Below are 16,896 nucleotides of genomic sequence, written 5' to 3' on the forward strand. Positions count from 1 at the left end.
CCCGGCTCTGGCCATGGCCTGGCGGGGCGCAGGGCCGCGCGTCCTGGGGGGCCCCGGGGGCGTCGGGCTCAGTCCACGGCTGTTGCTGCTGCTGCTGCTGCTACTGCTCGTGGAGCCGGTGCGGGGCTTCGGGGACGAGGAGGAGAGGCGCTGCGACCCCATCCGCATCTCCATGTGCCAGAACCTGGGCTACAACGTGACCAAGATGCCCAACCTGGTGGGGCACGAGCTGCAGACGGACGCCGAGCTGCAGCTGACCACATTCACGCCGCTCATCCAGTACGGCTGCTCCAGCCAGCTGCAGGTGGGCGCCCCCTCCCTGGGCGGGACCCCTGGGGCAGGGGGACGCCTCCGAGCCCCGGATTCACTCCCCGGGGCCCTTGCCAGGTCGAGCCCCCTGTGCCCTTCCTAGGTCTCAAGGAATGATATCTATCCGGGAAAAGTGATTTCCATCCCCACCCCCACTTTGCTGTCCCTCCTCAGGGACTGGAGGCCAAAACGTTGTGTAAGTCATCTGGCCTGCGAAAGAACCCGCTCTGCACCCCGCCCTTCCGTCTTTCTCCTCTGCCCACCCGTGTCTGGCCAAGCCCCTAACCCCAGCGGAGCTGAGAGTTATCTTTGCCAAGGATTCTGGCCGCCGCTGCTCGGTGGGCGAGTCCTCCGCACGGCAGCCAGTTGCAGCTAAGACTTGGAAGGGAGTGATAAGGCGACAGGGAATTTCTGCTCCCTCGCCGACCTCCTTTCTCCCCCGTATTTTTTGGGTGTGTTATTAAATGCAACACCCCTGACCCATTTTCTGCAGAATGGCCCCTCGCGGTGTCTTGCATGATTGTAGAGGTCATGTGCGAAGGAATGGTTGCGCTGTCCTGAGTTCCTTCTTATTCTCAGAGTTAAGGGCAGGTTTAGGACATGGAGGGGGAGAAGGCATCACTTGGGGAAGAGGCGATAGTAGGGTCAAGCTCCAGAAGGTAGCTTGTATATTGGAAGTTTTTTTTTTTCTTTTTTCCCAGTCATTAAAAATATTAAAGCTTATGTAGTCCTATAGAAAATGTTCTTCCTAACATAATAAGTGCAGAAAGAATTTGTATATACGAGTGATTATAATCTTACCACAACGACAAGTTCACTGAAAAAAAAAGAACTGGAAGAAAACTTTTAAAAATGTTAACACTGGTTGTGTTTCTGTTGGAAAGGCTATGAGTGATTTTTAGAAATTTAGAAAAGAGAGAACTGGAGGGGTGGGGGAGGAGTGGAGAGGAATAGAGGATAGTTCTATAGTTATCCAGGCTGAAAGCTTTGGAAATCTGTGGTTCTGATTGTAACTTCTAAGAGATAAACAGGCAGGCAATTGACTTACTAGGTGGATGTTTTTACATAGGTCATTTGAAAAGTTGGATGGCGGTTTCAGAAGGATGGTTGGGATTAGACCTGTTGCTGGTGAAATGTCCCTGTGGAAGTGTCAGCATTTTAGAACTAGGTTATGAAAGCTTAGGACAATGATTCTCGAGCTCTCAGTTTGGAAACAACACATATCCTGACACCAGTGGCAATTTTGTTGGCAAAACAGCTTTTCAGGGATATATATTTTTAATTACACGTATCCTGGGGAAGCAGCCAAGCTGTTTTGAAGGACAGGACGAGATCCCTTTACATGCTGGAAAATAGTTACTTGTAACTCTAGACTTCATAGACAACATCTGTAAGGAGCCAAGCAGACTGTTTATCAATGCTGGAGGAATTGAGGACAGCAACTGGACTCTCCCCTGCTGGTATTGCAGTTTCAGGGACTGAACATTTGTATTTTCCTATTGTGCTTCATTATTATTCATTGAGGAAACCTGGCCAAACAAAGCCCCTGATACCCAGAGATTTCAACTTGCTTCCCATCCTTGGGTTTAACAGCGTCAGTGAGGACATTTTCTGTTTCAATATGAGACTGGTTAAAAAATAATTTGGGGGAATAAAATAGAGGAAGGAGAGACTATTAACATGATAAAAGCCAGATCTCCTTTTTTTTGAATATTTAGTTTTATGGTAATAAAGAAATGGGGATAAAAATAAAGCACCCCATCATCCAGAGAACTGAGTCAGACTGATTAGTCTGTTCAGCTCTTTCATATAGTAGCTGAAAGGGGAGGGAGGCTCAAAGTCAGCTCTTTAAGGTTTATTTCCCTAAGTGCTGTGCAAAAGGGGATTATGTAATGCTTTGAGTCCCTTTTATCTATTTATTTATCTATGTTCTCCTGGAAAGGGTTTACTAGACCCAGAAGTAGAAAAAGGTGTAAGTGATGGATTATTAGGCAAGCTCATTTGAGGTCAGAGTCAACAGTCAGATACCCCTATAGACTGATTTAAAAGTAGATATGGACTCTGCCCAGAAGCAAGTCAGATTTGTGCAAGCCTTCGGTCAGACTTCCATGTCAACTGTCACTGTTTTCTTTGTTCGTTTCTTGACTTTTTTCCAGTTCTTCCTTTGTTCCGTGTATGTGCCCATGTGCACAGAGAAGGTCAACATCCCCATCGGGCCCTGCGGCGGGATGTGCCTTTCTGTCAAGAGACGCTGCGAGCCTGTGCTGAAGGAGTTTGGCTTTGCCTGGCCGGAGAGCCTAAACTGCAGCAAATTCCCGCCCCAGAACGACCACAACCACATGTGCATGGAAGGGCCAGGTGATGAGGAAGTGCCCTTGCCTCACAAAACCCCCATCCAGCCTGGGGAAGAGTGCCACTCCGTGGGAACCAACTCGGATCAGTACATCTGGGTGAAAAGGAGCCTGAACTGTGTTCTCAAGTGTGGCTACGACGCTGGCTTGTACAGCCGCTCGGCCAAGGAGTTCACCGACGTCTGGATGGCCGTGTGGGCCAGCCTGTGCTTCATTTCCACCGCCTTCACTGTGCTCACCTTCCTGATTGATTCTTCCAGGTTTTCCTACCCAGAGCGCCCCATCATCTTTCTCAGTATGTGCTATAATATTTATAGCATTGCTTATATTGTCAGGCTGACTGTAGGCCGGGAAAGGATATCCTGCGATTTTGAAGAGGCAGCAGAACCTGTTCTCATTCAAGAAGGCCTTAAGAACACAGGATGTGCAATCATTTTCTTGCTGATGTACTTTTTTGGAATGGCCAGTTCCATCTGGTGGGTTATTCTGACGCTCACTTGGTTTTTGGCAGCGGGACTCAAATGGGGTCATGAAGCCATCGAAATGCACAGCTCTTATTTCCACATCGCAGCCTGGGCCATCCCCGCGGTGAAAACCATTGTCATCTTGATTATGAGACTGGTGGACGCGGATGAGCTGACTGGCCTGTGCTACGTGGGGAACCAGAACCTGGATGCACTCACGGGCTTTGTGGTGGCCCCGCTGTTTACCTACCTGGTGATTGGGACTTTGTTCATTGCTGCGGGGTTGGTGGCCTTGTTCAAAATTCGGTCGAATCTTCAAAAGGATGGAACGAAGACAGACAAGTTGGAAAGGCTGATGGTGAAGATCGGGGTCTTCTCGGTCCTGTACACAGTGCCTGCAACCTGCGTGATTGCCTGTTATTTCTATGAAATCTCCAACTGGGCGCTTTTCCGGTATTCCGCAGATGACTCCAACATGGCAGTGGAAATGTTGAAAATCTTTATGTCTTTGCTGGTGGGCATCACTTCGGGCATGTGGATTTGGTCTGCCAAAACTCTGCACACGTGGCAGAAGTGTTCCAACAGATTGGTGAATTCTGGGAAGGTAAAGAGAGAGAAAAGAGGGAATGGCTGGGTGAAGCCTGGGAGAGGTAATGAGACTGTGGTATAAGGCTAGCCAGCCTCCATGCTTTCCAGGGGGAATGCCAGCATTGGGGTGCAAGTGCTACTAAAAAGCTTATGCAGTGAATCTCAGTTTGAACAAACTAGCAACACTTCAGTAACCCCCCCCAATAATCCACCACCGCTCTCCCCCCGCTGCCCATCTCCCCCCAGCATCATAAAACTAGTGATTTTGCTGCAGACTTTGGAATGATCCAAAATGGAAAAGCCAGTAAGAGGCTTTCAAAGCTGTGAAAAATCAAAACATTGATCACTTGAGCAGGTCGCAGCTTGGAGCGTGGAGGTCCTCCCGAGATTCCAGGAAGTCCAGGGGATGCTCCTTTTCCCTGCAGGGTGGGATTTGAGCTGTGAGTAGGCAACTTACAGGGAGAAAGATTAACTTTTTTTTAACCCTTTACAAGTTTTAAATACTAACTGGGTCTTTCAGACAGCAGAGCGATCTATAAACACTGGAAGCACTGGGTTCAGAGAAGTGTTACAAGAGTTTTATAGTTTGGCTGATCTAACATAAACATTTTCTGTGGTACACTGTCTGCTGTTTAGAACTTTGTGGATTGCTCTCCCAAGAGGTGGTGTCAGAATCTTTCAGTGCCTTTGTCATAAAACAGAATTGTTTGAACAAACAAAAGTACTGTACAAACACACATGAGGTATCCCGTGAATTTTTCTTCTCTCTCTCCCTCTTAAATTTCAACAGCTCCCTACTAGACCGCTGCTGTTTTTTCCATTTTACATTAATGACTCAAAATAGGTATTTTTATAGGAATGTTTGCACTGCAGCAGGTCTAATGAGGGGGGAAAGGAAGGGCGATTCACTTTCTTGACAATCACTTAATTCAGAGGAAAATGAGATCTACCAAGTCGACTTACCTTACCCACCCCAGAGACCGATTGCATTGAGCACCAGGGACTTAATATATTTTACTTTGTGTGATTGTATCTATGCAGACGCCAGTCTGGAAGAGCTAAAATGTTACGTTTCTTGGCAACTTTGCATTCACACAGATTAACTGTATAATTTGTGTGTGTCAATTACAATTAAAAGCACATTCTTGGACCATGACTTAATAGTTACTCAACTGAGTTTAAAACTATGGTCAGCTTGCATTCTCAGAATGATGGTGCCTTTTTTTTTCTCTTTAGCATAAGAATGTTATCAGAGTCTGGTCTACTTGGCGCAATGGAGACTTTTTCAATTTTGTAGAGGGAGCTAAGGACAACTAATCCAACTACTTTGGTGCATAATTGTTTCCTAGTAATTGGCAAGGGCTCCGTATAAGATTTCATTGGAGGCAGTGTGGCCTGGAGTATTTATATGGTGCTTAATGAATCTCCAGAATACCAGCCAGGAGCTTGATTGGTTTGTAGGGAATAAAGTGTAGACCATATGAAATGAACTGCAAACTCTTACAGCACAGGTCTTAATTGCATTTTGCAGGGGTATCCAGAGCTTTTAAAATGTATGCTTTATATTCCTTGCAAGAGGGTACCCCCTAGCAGCCTCTCAAAAGTTGCAGTTCTTTTAAAGTTATAACTGGCCTTTCTCCTCAACCCCCTGAGGTCTTCTAATCACCAGATCTTTGGGACAGATTGATGTAACAGGTTGCTGTCCTTGAAGTTCATCTCGGTCTTTGCTTTAGCAACTTTGGGATGATTATTTATTTATCCCTGCCCCTCCCCGCCCCTTTAAAACAGGTAGGAAAGCTCTTTTATCCCATTTCTTTGTGGAGAAATGTTTCCAGGGACTCAAAATTGCAAATAGGAGTTCAGATTCTGGAAATAAGCATGTCTTTGTTTGAGCTTCGTGCCCCTAGTTTGACATTTTCCTTTCTTCTCTCTCTGGTCTGGTGTGGTTCTCGAGCTGAGATGAAGATGTGCGTAAGGACTGTTGCCTGTTTTGGAAGGCAAAGTCTTGGGGTTTCGTGCACAGATGCTAAGTGGGCACTGGTGGCCCCCACTGTGTGTTCTGGGCCTGAGTACCTTGGCTGGACTCTGGGTCAGGGCTCCAGGAGCATGAGAAATGCTCCCCAGAAGGGCCAGTTGAACTCCATCTACGACTGCATCGCCCCTGAAACGTAGAATGTGAACTCCCTTTGCTGCTCGCAGATGGTTCCCATAGCTGGCCGGGGTCCTGGAGCATGCACCCAGGGCAAAGCCTGCCCTTACTCACGCTCCTCTCCAGTGTCTTGGGAGTTGCTCGGAGACTCTGGCCCAGGAAAGGGAAAAAGGACCGTGCAGGGGTTTGCAATGCAGTTCTCTTTGTAATGTTTCAGTGACTGGGTGACCGAGACAAGCATCCTAGCAGAGGGCCAGTTGTGGAGAGGGTGCTCCGTGTTTATGAATGATGAAATAGTGACAGTAAGGGTACTTGGGTGAACCTGGATGCCCAAGTTCTGGAGCTTTCTAGGTCTTAGAATGTCTCTTCCGTCAGTCTCTTGCCTTCTCAGGGGAAGTATATTTGATTGGAGCTGGCCATTGGCACACACTGACAATGTCACAGGCTTTTAGGTTGCTCCTTTCACATTCTAGACTTTGGAGGGTGTTTACGGTTTTAGGAAAGGAGCTTTGTGGCTGAAGAGTTAGTTATCAGTTACCTTGAAGTGAGTTATTGTCACCTCTTAAATTGATATTGGTTTGAAAAAAAAGTTAATTATCAGCACATTTATTGAATGCCAGCTGTGTGTCACACCCTGTGTTAGGCACCTTAAGGGACGTCAGGGAGGATCAACTCTGTTCCTCTAACCAATCCAACCTGGTTCTGCTGAACTTTGCCGTTGGTTTCAGAAGGAGCAGGGGCTGCTGAATTGCCACCTGTTTCACTGTCTCCATCCCATAAACCTCTTCCTGGGTCTTTCCAACTTTAACCCATCACTCAGCCCTTCCCGGGGTTCCTTGCAAATTGATGTGCAGGGGTTTTGCCAGAAAGCATCAATTCTGTTACAGGACAGTCTCTATGGAAACCTCCCCAGATGATCATGAACCTTGGCTCCATCTAATGTGGCTTCCGGGGCAGGTTGTTCAGGGCTCGGGGTTTTCTAGTGACTTGCGTGTGCACACTAAGTCGCTTCTGTCGTGTCTGACTCTTTGCGATTCTATGGGCTATAGCCCACTAGGCTCCTCTGTCCAGAAAGATTGTCCAGGCAAGAATACCGGAGTGGGTTGCCATGCCCTCATCCAGGAGATCTTCCCGACCCAGGGTTCAAACCCGAATCTCCTGCATTGGAGGCAGATTCTTTACCACTTAGCCACCTGGGAAACCAATCTAGTGACTCACACAGGTGAATTTGAGGACAGCAGCTTGCTAGGGAAAAGGTTAGGGTTCTTCCTCTTTCTCAGAAATCCAGGAGAAGTAGGTATATAATTGTAACTTCCTACAAAATCCCTTGGCCTCGAAAAGGCCCAAGGGCACCTCTGTCAGCTTCCTCTCTGGTAGGCTCCTTTCTCCTCCTTCATAAGGGTTGCACCTCAGGGCAGAGGAACCTGGGCAGAGTGAAGCTGACCAGAACCTCCTGATGCAGTGCCTTGGTTGAGTCATATCCTTTTTCCTCTGTGGAGACCCGTTTCCTGATCCCTGAGACTGCTCCTGAACTGGCAGCTTGCTCAGGGACCTCAGCCAGGAGAAAGAGGGACACTCATTTATTTCCCCGAGATGCTCTCTGACTTTGCTTTCCCCTGGGCCTCTGTCTCCTGCGTCCCCCAAACCTGGACCCCAGGAAGCTTCTGTGTCTGGGTTCTGACACCACCAGCACCCCAGCTCTGTCCTCTCTGCCCTGCCCCACTCAGCCTCCTGACCACTGAATTCAGTGGGGGAACCCAGCTGAGACCTGAGGGTGTAAGGAGGGACCCCACAGCCTCAGCTCTGGAAGGCAGACTTAACTGGAGATTTCACCCAGGTGTGCACATGCCGGCTTCTGGCGAGGGGGCCACCGCCGCAGCCAGAAGAGGGCTGTAGAGTGCCCCCTGGAAGGAGCCCCAGAATCGATCTACGTCCTGAACTGCATTCCGTGAAGGGGGAAGTTGGAGAGCATTGCTGTCCCAGCCAATTATGTCACGTCTTTGGACCCTCGACGATTCTTTTTGCCTCTTTACTGTACTTGGGCTCAGAGTCCCTGTCTGGGTTTGTATTACATCTGGATAGGGACCTAGGTTCTCATCTTTCTCCAGGGCCTAGGTCGTAGATCTTGGAAACTCCTTGCAGAGCATTTTGCTCCTACCAAGGATCAGATCCCAGAGGCTTAAATAATGGATTTTGCTGCGCTGTGGCCTCGGCAGAGCTGTCTGCTGCCACCTCTTGTCCTTGTGTGTGCGGTGATGCCCACTGGGCATTACCCGGAGGGAAGTGAACCCCGGAGCCCCCTCGCCTGCCCCAACAAGCCTCTACTCCGCGGTAAACCCACCTGCTGTTTCTGTTTCTGATTTACCTTATTTCCCTTCTTCTTTGCACCAGCAAATCCCCAGTATTCACCCAGGCAACTTGTCGAGGGCCTGCTTGGGGACCCATGAGCCATGTCCTCCAAGCTTACGGAGCTCCCTGATTGCCCACAGTATTCAGTATACGACCACTGTCATCCCAGCAGGCTTCCTTGGAGGCTGCAAGCGCCCCTGCCCCCCGGAACCTGGGTCCATCTGCCCTCCCACCATCCTGCCGAGGGCTCGGGCCAGCCTGGCTGGGGCCTTTGGGAAGGCAACGCTGATGTCTCTCCCAGTGGGGCATCTAGGTGGCCCTAAATTTCTTCCTACCTCACAGGGATGTCGTGAGACTTCAGATGAGAGGAGGACAAAGGTTCCTTGAGCTCTCGGTGGGAAAGGTGGAGTGAGTATCAGGTGTGATCTAGACAGAGATGAAATTCCGCCTGCTGGTGTGGCGGACAAGCTCTTGCTGTGTGGCCTTTCTCGGTCCCCCAAGCCACCCGCAGCCGCAGCCCCAGCCCCCTTGAGGCCAACCTGAGGGACTTTCAGATGTTCGACATTAGAGGTACCAGCAAACCCCTACGACGCGCCCTGAATGAATTGCTGAGCGTCAGAAGAAATGGACCCTGCTATCGAGGATGTACAAACGTATGTCTGCATTAATGTCTGTACTGTAAATTTCTAATTTATCACTGTACAAAAAAAAATAAACTTTGCTATTTAATTTTTGTATTAAAGGAAAATAAAGTTTTGTTTATTAGCTGGTGTGTAATTTGGCCTCTTCCTGCAGGTGTCTGAAAGCCCCTGGGAAGCACGCTTACCCAGAAGGGAGAAATAAAGAGCTGGGTTTGCAGGGCAGAGGCACAGCCTTGTCTTCTTTTTGCTGATGCAATTTTCCCCCGTGGGATTTCTGCTGGGTCAGCCAACCCTCTGAGGTCCAGGGTCAACAGAATCCATCACTGCTGTGGTCATTGGTAACTCTCAAGTGGTCACATGATGCTTCAGATGTGACTCAAGTTCTCAAGCTGTCACTCCACACCCCATTTTGGCATTTTCAATACACGTGACCATTTTTACACACCTTCTCAGTCCCTTTGGCTTAATGTTGCAGCCTGAAAAAAGTTTTCTTATTGCTAGAGTTCAGGCCACTCAAAAAGGGGAAAGGGAGCTTTTTTTTAACTCCAAATTTTTTGGGAAAAAAACAAAACCTTTTTTTTTTTTTTTCTGGTTACACAATGGTTCTGTGTTGTGTAATTGACATGGGAGTATGTCACATCAGTCAGCCAGGAAAATGACTTCTTCAGCTAATTTTATAAGTTGGGTGGTCTGTGTCCCCATAGCCAGAAAAGTCATCAGACAAAGCAAATTCAAGGCCTTTGTCAGGACATTGCCATGGGAGCAAGCAATATTATGGACCACACAGGCACACAGGGGAGGGGAGTCATTGCCCTCGATTGGAGATGCTGTCGAGGTCCCAGAGGAGAACGTTGGTCCTTTCGGTTTACCTTTGAATTTCTTTCCACCCTTCGGTTTTACCTGAACACCACCCTGCTTTGCTGCGCATAGAAAACCCAGGGAGCAAGAATCTGCAATGCTCGTCTCCTTCACTGCAGATTGCTCTTGTACTTTTAAGTCCAACCGTACCTGAAGGGAGGCATGTAATTTAAATTCTCTTCCCTGGAAGACAGGCTGTGTGTCTCGTTTCATTACCTACTCATTATGTAGTTACGATGTTAGGGAAAAGTCAACACAATGTGGGGTGAATTCACAATAATCCCTTGCACTGGTACCAACCCTTTCTGGATAGAAAATGCTTTTATTTACATGATTTCATTTTACACTCATGTCACCTTGGAGGAAAGCAAGGTGGGTGGGCACTACCTCGCTAGAGATGAGAACGGAAACTTAGGACGAGGGACTTGCTGAGGGGGACCTCTGTAGGTGGGTAGCCTGTTGGCCAGCCAGGTTCTCTCCTGCTTAGCCCAGGGTCTTGTTTTCATTCTACTGGGTTGGCCAAAAAATTCTTCTGGGATTTCCCTATAGTGTGATGGGAACCCCGAACGAACTTTTTGGCCAACCTAATACAGTGAGTTGCAAGTTGAACCGTGTTTGCCCCAAAGATACACTGAAGACCTAACACTCTTTACCTATGAATGTGAATTTCCTTGGAAATAGTGTCTTTGCAGTTGTAACCAAAATCAGCTCATACTAGATGCATGCCTGCTTGTTAAGTCACTTTATTCATGGGCGACTCTTTGCAACCCCAGGGACTGCAGCCCGCCAGGCTCCTCTGTCCATGGAGTTTTCCAGGCAAGAATACTGGAGTGGGTTGCGATTTCCTCCTCCGGGGATCTTCCCAACCCAGGGATCGAACCCAGGTCTCCTGCTTCACAGGTGGGTTCTTAAGCACTGAGCCACCTGGGAAGCCCCGTTCCTCTGATGTCTTTACTGTAGATAGTTCACCGAGAACTGATAAATATTTTGGCAGGCAACTCAATAACGAGACCTGGCCATGAGCTTCTGTTGTTTAAGGATTATGTAGGTGATCACTCTTGTAAGTTTATCTGTAAGCTGGACACCTCTAGAATAAACCCCAGGATCCCGGACACTCAACCGACCTGAACCGGTCTTAGCCGCTCTCCCCATCCACCCGCCCCTGATGGGAGCTCCGTATGCAGGGCCAGGACCTTGGCTGGAATGTGGCCCAAGGGTTTTTAGCATTTCTGTCCTGAGAACTGATTTTTTCTCTTTCCCATTTTAGCTTTCACATGCAATCATAATTTTAAAGTTGACCAGACTCTTGACTAAAGAGGTCAGCCTTGGCCTCCTGTCTTCAGAGTTGCTGCAAACAGAAATAAACCACACTCTGAGAAGGGCGTTGCCCTCTGCTCGGTTTTCCTTCATGCAGCTGGGATGTAGGACTGGGAACATCTTGGCAAACTTTTTGAAAAGACTGGACCTGCAAAGATTTAGTCCAAAAAGTTTTCAAAACGGGACCTTGGTCCCACCCGAAATTCCAAGAGTCGGGAATTCTCCTTCTGAGCTTTTCCTTCTGTCTCATCCTTAAGGAGAAGAGAACCCAAGAAATCATCTGCTCTCAGGCAAAGGCTTCCAATTTCTCAAACTCCCTGGGAGAAAGAATAAAAAGTAAGGTTTATTACATTTCACATCAACTGGCTGATTTTCATCAGCTTCCCACATGGCTTCCCTTAAGCCCCCGATGTGGTTTTCACCCAAGAGCCTGATGAATCTCACGGATAACCCTCGTTATCAATGCCTATTTCTTTAAGAGATGAAATGATTGGTTATCTACCTTTTCCAGGATGCCGAAGGACTGCATCATTTCACTCGAGAGGAATTAAGTGTAGAGTGCAAAGCAGTGAGACAGGGTTGATAAGTCACAGAGGAAAACCCGTCCTAGTTCCGTCGCTTTCCATACACTGCCTTGCCTTTCCGTGGGTGTTTCCCTTCGTCTGCAAGGACTCTTCCCTCCTTCAACTAGGCTGTGTCTAGTCTTCCTTCGACACTGAGATCCTAGGTCACCTCTCCTGGGAAGACGTCCCTGACCTTCCAACTTGCCACTTCCTGCCTCCTTTGGCTTCTTCTTTTTAATATTCATTCATTTGGCTGCTCTGGGGTTTAGCTCCAGCACACAGGATCTTACGTTGCTGCACACAGAACTCAGTTGTGTCATGTGGGATCTAGTTCCCCAACCAGGAGTCGAACCTAGGCCCACCCTCATTGAGAAGGCGGAGTCTTAGCCGCTGGACCACCAGGGAAGTCCCACTTCTGTTGCTTCTTACCACCGGTAAGTTTAAGCCTCTGCGCTTTCAACTCTGGGAGCCTTGATTGTACTGTTTGTTATAGTCTGTTGATGTATCCATCTCTCCACCAGAATGAACAACCCGATGATGACTCTGAGCACCCAAAGGTGCCCACCCGCGTGTCCTCAGGGCCTAGCAAGGGTTTCGGAAATATCTGTGGAGAGACTAAGGAAGGTAGGGTAGAAGAAGACGGTGTTTTATCTTGTTAGGTGGGGGCTTTGGTGACAGATGTGGCCAGCGTGGGAAAGAAAACCAAAGGTAACAAGAGGCATCACATAGGCGGAAGTTTCTGGAAAGAAGCTTGGGGGTAGTGGCAGAAAACCCTGCAGTCTTGGTTGTGACACTGGTCACCTACCCGCTGTGCTGCTTATTGTTGTCTTTCTTCCCTCTTCCCTGCCCCCCCCCCCGCACCCCCACCCCCAACAAATATTTGCTGAGTGCCTACTGTATGCAGAATCCTGGGGTTGGCTGGGGAAGGAGAGAGAGAGTGATTGTCGAAAACCGCAAAGACAAGGTCCAACTCCGAGTCCAAGAGTACAGATGACGAAACAGAGAAAGAATCCATCTGTTATTAACAAGCTTAAAATTCCAAACCTGGAAAAACAAATCCTCTGTTGCTTAGTAAATATTTGTGGAGTAGCTGAACGAGGGTCCAGCCCCAAGATAACTAAGGCACAACCTTTTCCTTCCAGAAGTTCACGGCAACAAACCACATGCCCTCCGTACCTGGTAAAGGCTCCGGACCCACTAAGGGATCAGAGCTACTGTTCCTACTGTGTTCATTGTGTAATTTCTTCCTAATCTGAGTCCTGGGGCTTTGTTTGTTTAGTGTGGGTGCTGCAGCTTCTGAGGACTGAGTGCAACGGGAAAGCATTTTCTAAGCCATTGTCATCCCATTTGATCCCCTGAAGGACACCTCGGCCTCAACAGGTAAGTGCTTAGGGAGGGGGCAGGAAGCAGGCAGAGTCCAGGCACCCTGAATTCTCTAAAACTTGGTCTGCTCATCAAAACCACCCCCTGTTCAAACTGTAAAAAAACAGGGGACTTTCCTGGCAGTCCAGTGGTGAAGACTTCACCTTCCAGTTCACCATGCACAGGTTCGATTCCCGGTCAGGGAGCTACAATCCCACGTGCCTCAGGACCCCAAACGCCCCAAAATATAAAGCAGAAGCACAATTTAAGTGAATTCCATGAAGACTTTAAAAATGGTCCACATCAAAAAATCTTCCCCCCAAAATTGTAAAAAAATAAAAATAAAAACTCACAAGGTGGCATCAGAGGCATTTAGCCATCCGACCAGCTGCCTCCTCTGAACGTCTCCGCTGGCGCACGTGATTTATGATACCTGCACCCAGAAGGTGGTGTGTGTAGCTGTGTCTGCCTTGTGCCCTGTGGGATCCCTCTCTTGCTTCTCTCACGCCATAGTTCTACGAATCCAGAGAGTCTGCTCTGCAGAAATGAAGACAAGCACGCAGTCAACCGAGGTGCGGGCAGTGAGTGGTTCTGGAGCCCGAGATCCTGCGAGCGGGAGGGAGGGTGGACTCCGGCCGAGTTAGGAAAGGCCTCGGAGGCTGCGCCGTCTCCTCGCCGGGCACAGGGAGGTGGCGGGGGTCTGGGCGGGGGAGGTGTCTCACGGAGCTCTCCCTGGCTGCCTCGGGGGGCCTAGGCTGGAGACAAGGCCAGGATGGGTGTGGGGGAGACGGGGCAGACAGACCAGCTTGAGAGACCGAGAAGGCCTCAACGAAGGGGGTAGCAGAGACTTGGAAAGGAGGGGGCGATTTTCAGAGAAACGGGCGACAGACTGCGTCCTCCTCGGCACAATTCAATGAGCCCAATCTGTGCTTTCTAAACGGCCTGTGCTCCAGAGGCCCAGAGCTCTCCGTTTGCTCCGGACACCTGATACGGCACACTCCCTACGTTGCAAGTCCCAGATAAATAATGACCGAAGGAATCACACCGGGGCTGCGGCCCGTGGCACCCCGGGGAGCTGGGGTTTCCCCGAGGAGACGACTCCCTCAGAGTCTGCAGGTCAGCGTGACACCATCCGTCGGGGGCTGGAAAGGCCAGGGGCCCTGGGGGGTGGGCACCGTGTTGAGCTGTTTATGTCGTCTTCAGCCGCCGCACTACCTCATTTGGACTCGGAGTTTCCTATCGAGACTATAGCTGCTCCAGATTGCATAGGAAAGACTTCACGTAGTATAAACACCAACTTAATCCCACTCACATTTTCCATCTAGATCTTGTTTCTTGACAGTTTTCTCTGCGGGCTACTGTGATCAGTAAAAAAGAAGTCTGGACTGCCAGCCAGATCCACAGCAAAAGGTGTCATCAGCACACACCTTTCCCCTAGTCCTCTTCCTTTTAAATCAGAAATTCTGTATAACATTTTCCATCAGTGAAAGAGAGAACCACCACTTCCTAGCTTTCTCTCTCTCTCTCTCTCTCTTTTTTTTTTTTTTGGGTCCCTTTTTTTTTTTTCCAAACAACAGACCTTCCTTTTGGATTTACATCAGCATTTAGCTAACTTCCTGAACACTTCACCCACTTCCTGAACTTATTCTGAGGAAGGAAAAACATCCTCCTTCAGAAATAAATGCAAATAATCACGGAGATTATTTTTATTAAATAAATAGTGTAAATGCAATGGAATTTCCTGTACAATGTACGTTTACTGTGGATATTTCAACAAGAATCTGTTTGTTGTGATCTCGTAGGAACCGTTTTATTTGCAGATAGTCTGAGGGATTATAACCGTTATGTAGCTACTCAAGAGATAAATTCTGAACATTTGCAATTTTTTTTTTTTCTGTTTGCTGTTGTTAAAAAGTTTTTGTTTTTTTTTAACTGAAAAATCTGAACACTAGGGGGAATGGTTTTCTTTAGGTCAGCAATTCTGAAGCTTCGTTTCTTTTAAAACAGGGTTTTCATGACCCCTAGTGGTAAATAGGGGGAAGGACCGCTTTAAAGCTGAAGGTGAGTGTCACACACTGTCTCAGTGATCAGGGTTTTTTAGTTATGCATTTGGGAGAAAATGGGCTTCCCTGGTGGTTCAGACGGTAAAGAATCTGCTTGCAATGCAGGAGACCCCGGTTCCATCCCTGAGTTGGGAAGATTCCCCTGGACTCCAATATTCTTGCCTGGAGAATCCCATGGACAGAGCTCATGGGGTCCCAAAGAGTCGAACACTGAACGACAAATACTTTGGGAGAAAACACACCTGTTCCAAGCACTTCTTAATGCCCATACTGCCTAAGAACCCTGTGAAGTGATGATATGGAAATGGCAATCCTTAAATATTTCTGGTGATGTTCTGTTCTTTTGATTAACATTTCTTCAGAGCCAGCCCACTGCCTAGCCAGCCCACACCTAAACTGGTTCAGTTTAAGAATGAATGAAAAAATCTGAGACTTTGGAGAGAGAAGCACATCGATATATCAAGTCAGGATCAGGGTCTCTTCAATTTTTTTTTTTTAAATGAAGGCAGTCTCTCTATTGGTAAGAAGTTCGATTTGGTCATCTGGTTGTGGAGAAGAATGGTATTTTTCTGTTGAGTAAATCTCATGGACACCTTAGAGATATGTTTTAGGCTGACTGTCCTGGTCTTTTTTGTTTTCATTTCTGGCTACACCACATGGCAGGTGGGATCTTAGTTCCCCAACCAGGGATTGAACCCCAGGCCCCTTGCCTTGGAAGGGCAGTGTCTTAACCACTAGACCACCAGGGAAGTCCTCTTGCCCCTGTCTTTTATGAAGGGTTTACAGGGCCTTTCTTAATGTTCTCCAGTGTGTTGGGCAGCAGCTAATTTTTAGAGGAAGCGGTGATAAGAATCTGAGAAAGGCTTTTCGCCCCCGCGTTCCTTGCACCACCGTCCAGCAGAAGGCTGCCTGGGACAGATGGGTATCTAGCCTCCTCATGCTTTCCCCAGAAAGAGGCTCCCTCATCCATTACCCAGGCTGACATTCTTCCGCAGGTCCATCCAAGGCCTGCAGAGTTGGGCCCCTTCCCCTTTCCTCCAGCTCCACGTCCCGCCTCTTTCTCAGACTCCACATGTGTTCTAACCAATTCCAACTCCCTTGTGTCTCACTCCTCTCTGCTTTGCACATGCAGGTCCCCTCAGCCAGGAGACCCTGTCCCTCCAAGGCTCTGGACTCACTGCTCAAGACCCCGTGTAAGCGTTCTCTCTCCCGGGAGCCTTGAATGATCCCTCCTGGCCGACCTTGTGCCCCTGTGTGTCACCTCTCAAACACCTATAATTGCATGTTATCTCACATTCCATTGTTTGCACACATGTCTCTCCTAGACATCTGTGATAGTCTCAAGGACAAGGACTGTCCTGGCGCCTAACTCCCTGGCTTGTCCAGGTGCCCTGCCAATGTTCACTGATGTCCTGACATCAGTGTCTGTAGGCTTAGACTGTTCCGCTGGGCTGCATGTTTTGATAGGAGAGGCCGGGGAGCGTGCAGCTAGTTCAAAAGTAGAGTTGACAGTCAAGAGAGCAGGTCTTTGAAAGTGTACAGAACCACTTATTATCTCAAATGGCCTCAAACTTCATCCCCTGAGGAATATGATGGTTTCACATAAATGATCTCTAAGTTTTTATCTGGGTGCATCACAGTTTCTATAACTGGAGGAGCTGTGATCTAAGCGTTTGTAAAACTCTGAGGTCAATGCAGGAAGTCTGTAACTGCATGAAAAATATATAATGTACACATGTGTCTTTGGGGAGCAAAATGGTCCAATCTTTCATAGGTGGGTGTATGATCACAAAAGATTGAATACCACTGATGAAGAATTGTTGCAAAAAGGATGCTCGTAATCTTTTATTGGCTCAGTAGGAATTGACACCTTCTTGAGTGC

General features: G+C 48.2%; 1 protein-coding gene across 1 annotated transcript; it reads left to right on the plus strand.

The window, feature by feature from the left end:
- Positions 1-13: 13 nt before the first annotated feature.
- FZD4 (frizzled class receptor 4) lies at positions 14-8,975 on the plus strand. The gene is made up of 2 exons (XM_061406024.1): positions 14-304; positions 2,466-8,975. The coding sequence occupies exons 1-2, from the start codon at positions 14-16 to the stop codon at positions 3,792-3,794; spliced, it is 1,620 nt and encodes a 539-aa protein (XP_061262008.1). The 3' UTR covers positions 3,795-8,975.
- The last annotated feature ends 7,921 nt before the right edge of the window (positions 8,976-16,896 follow it).

The sequence above is a fragment of the Bos javanicus genome, chromosome 29 (genome assembly GCF_032452875.1).
Source record: "Bos javanicus breed banteng chromosome 29, ARS-OSU_banteng_1.0, whole genome shotgun sequence".
Lineage (NCBI taxonomy): Eukaryota > Metazoa > Chordata > Mammalia > Artiodactyla > Bovidae > Bos > Bos javanicus.

Coding starts and splice junctions, on each gene's coding strand:
- FZD4 (XM_061406024.1), top strand. CDS start 14: ATGGCCTGGCGGGGCGCAGGGCCGCGCGTCCTGGGGGGCCCCGGGGGC. Junction 305..2,465: donor GCTGCTCCAGCCAGCTGCAG/GTGGGCGCCCCC, acceptor ACTTTTTTCCAG/TTCTTCCTTTGTTCCGTGTA.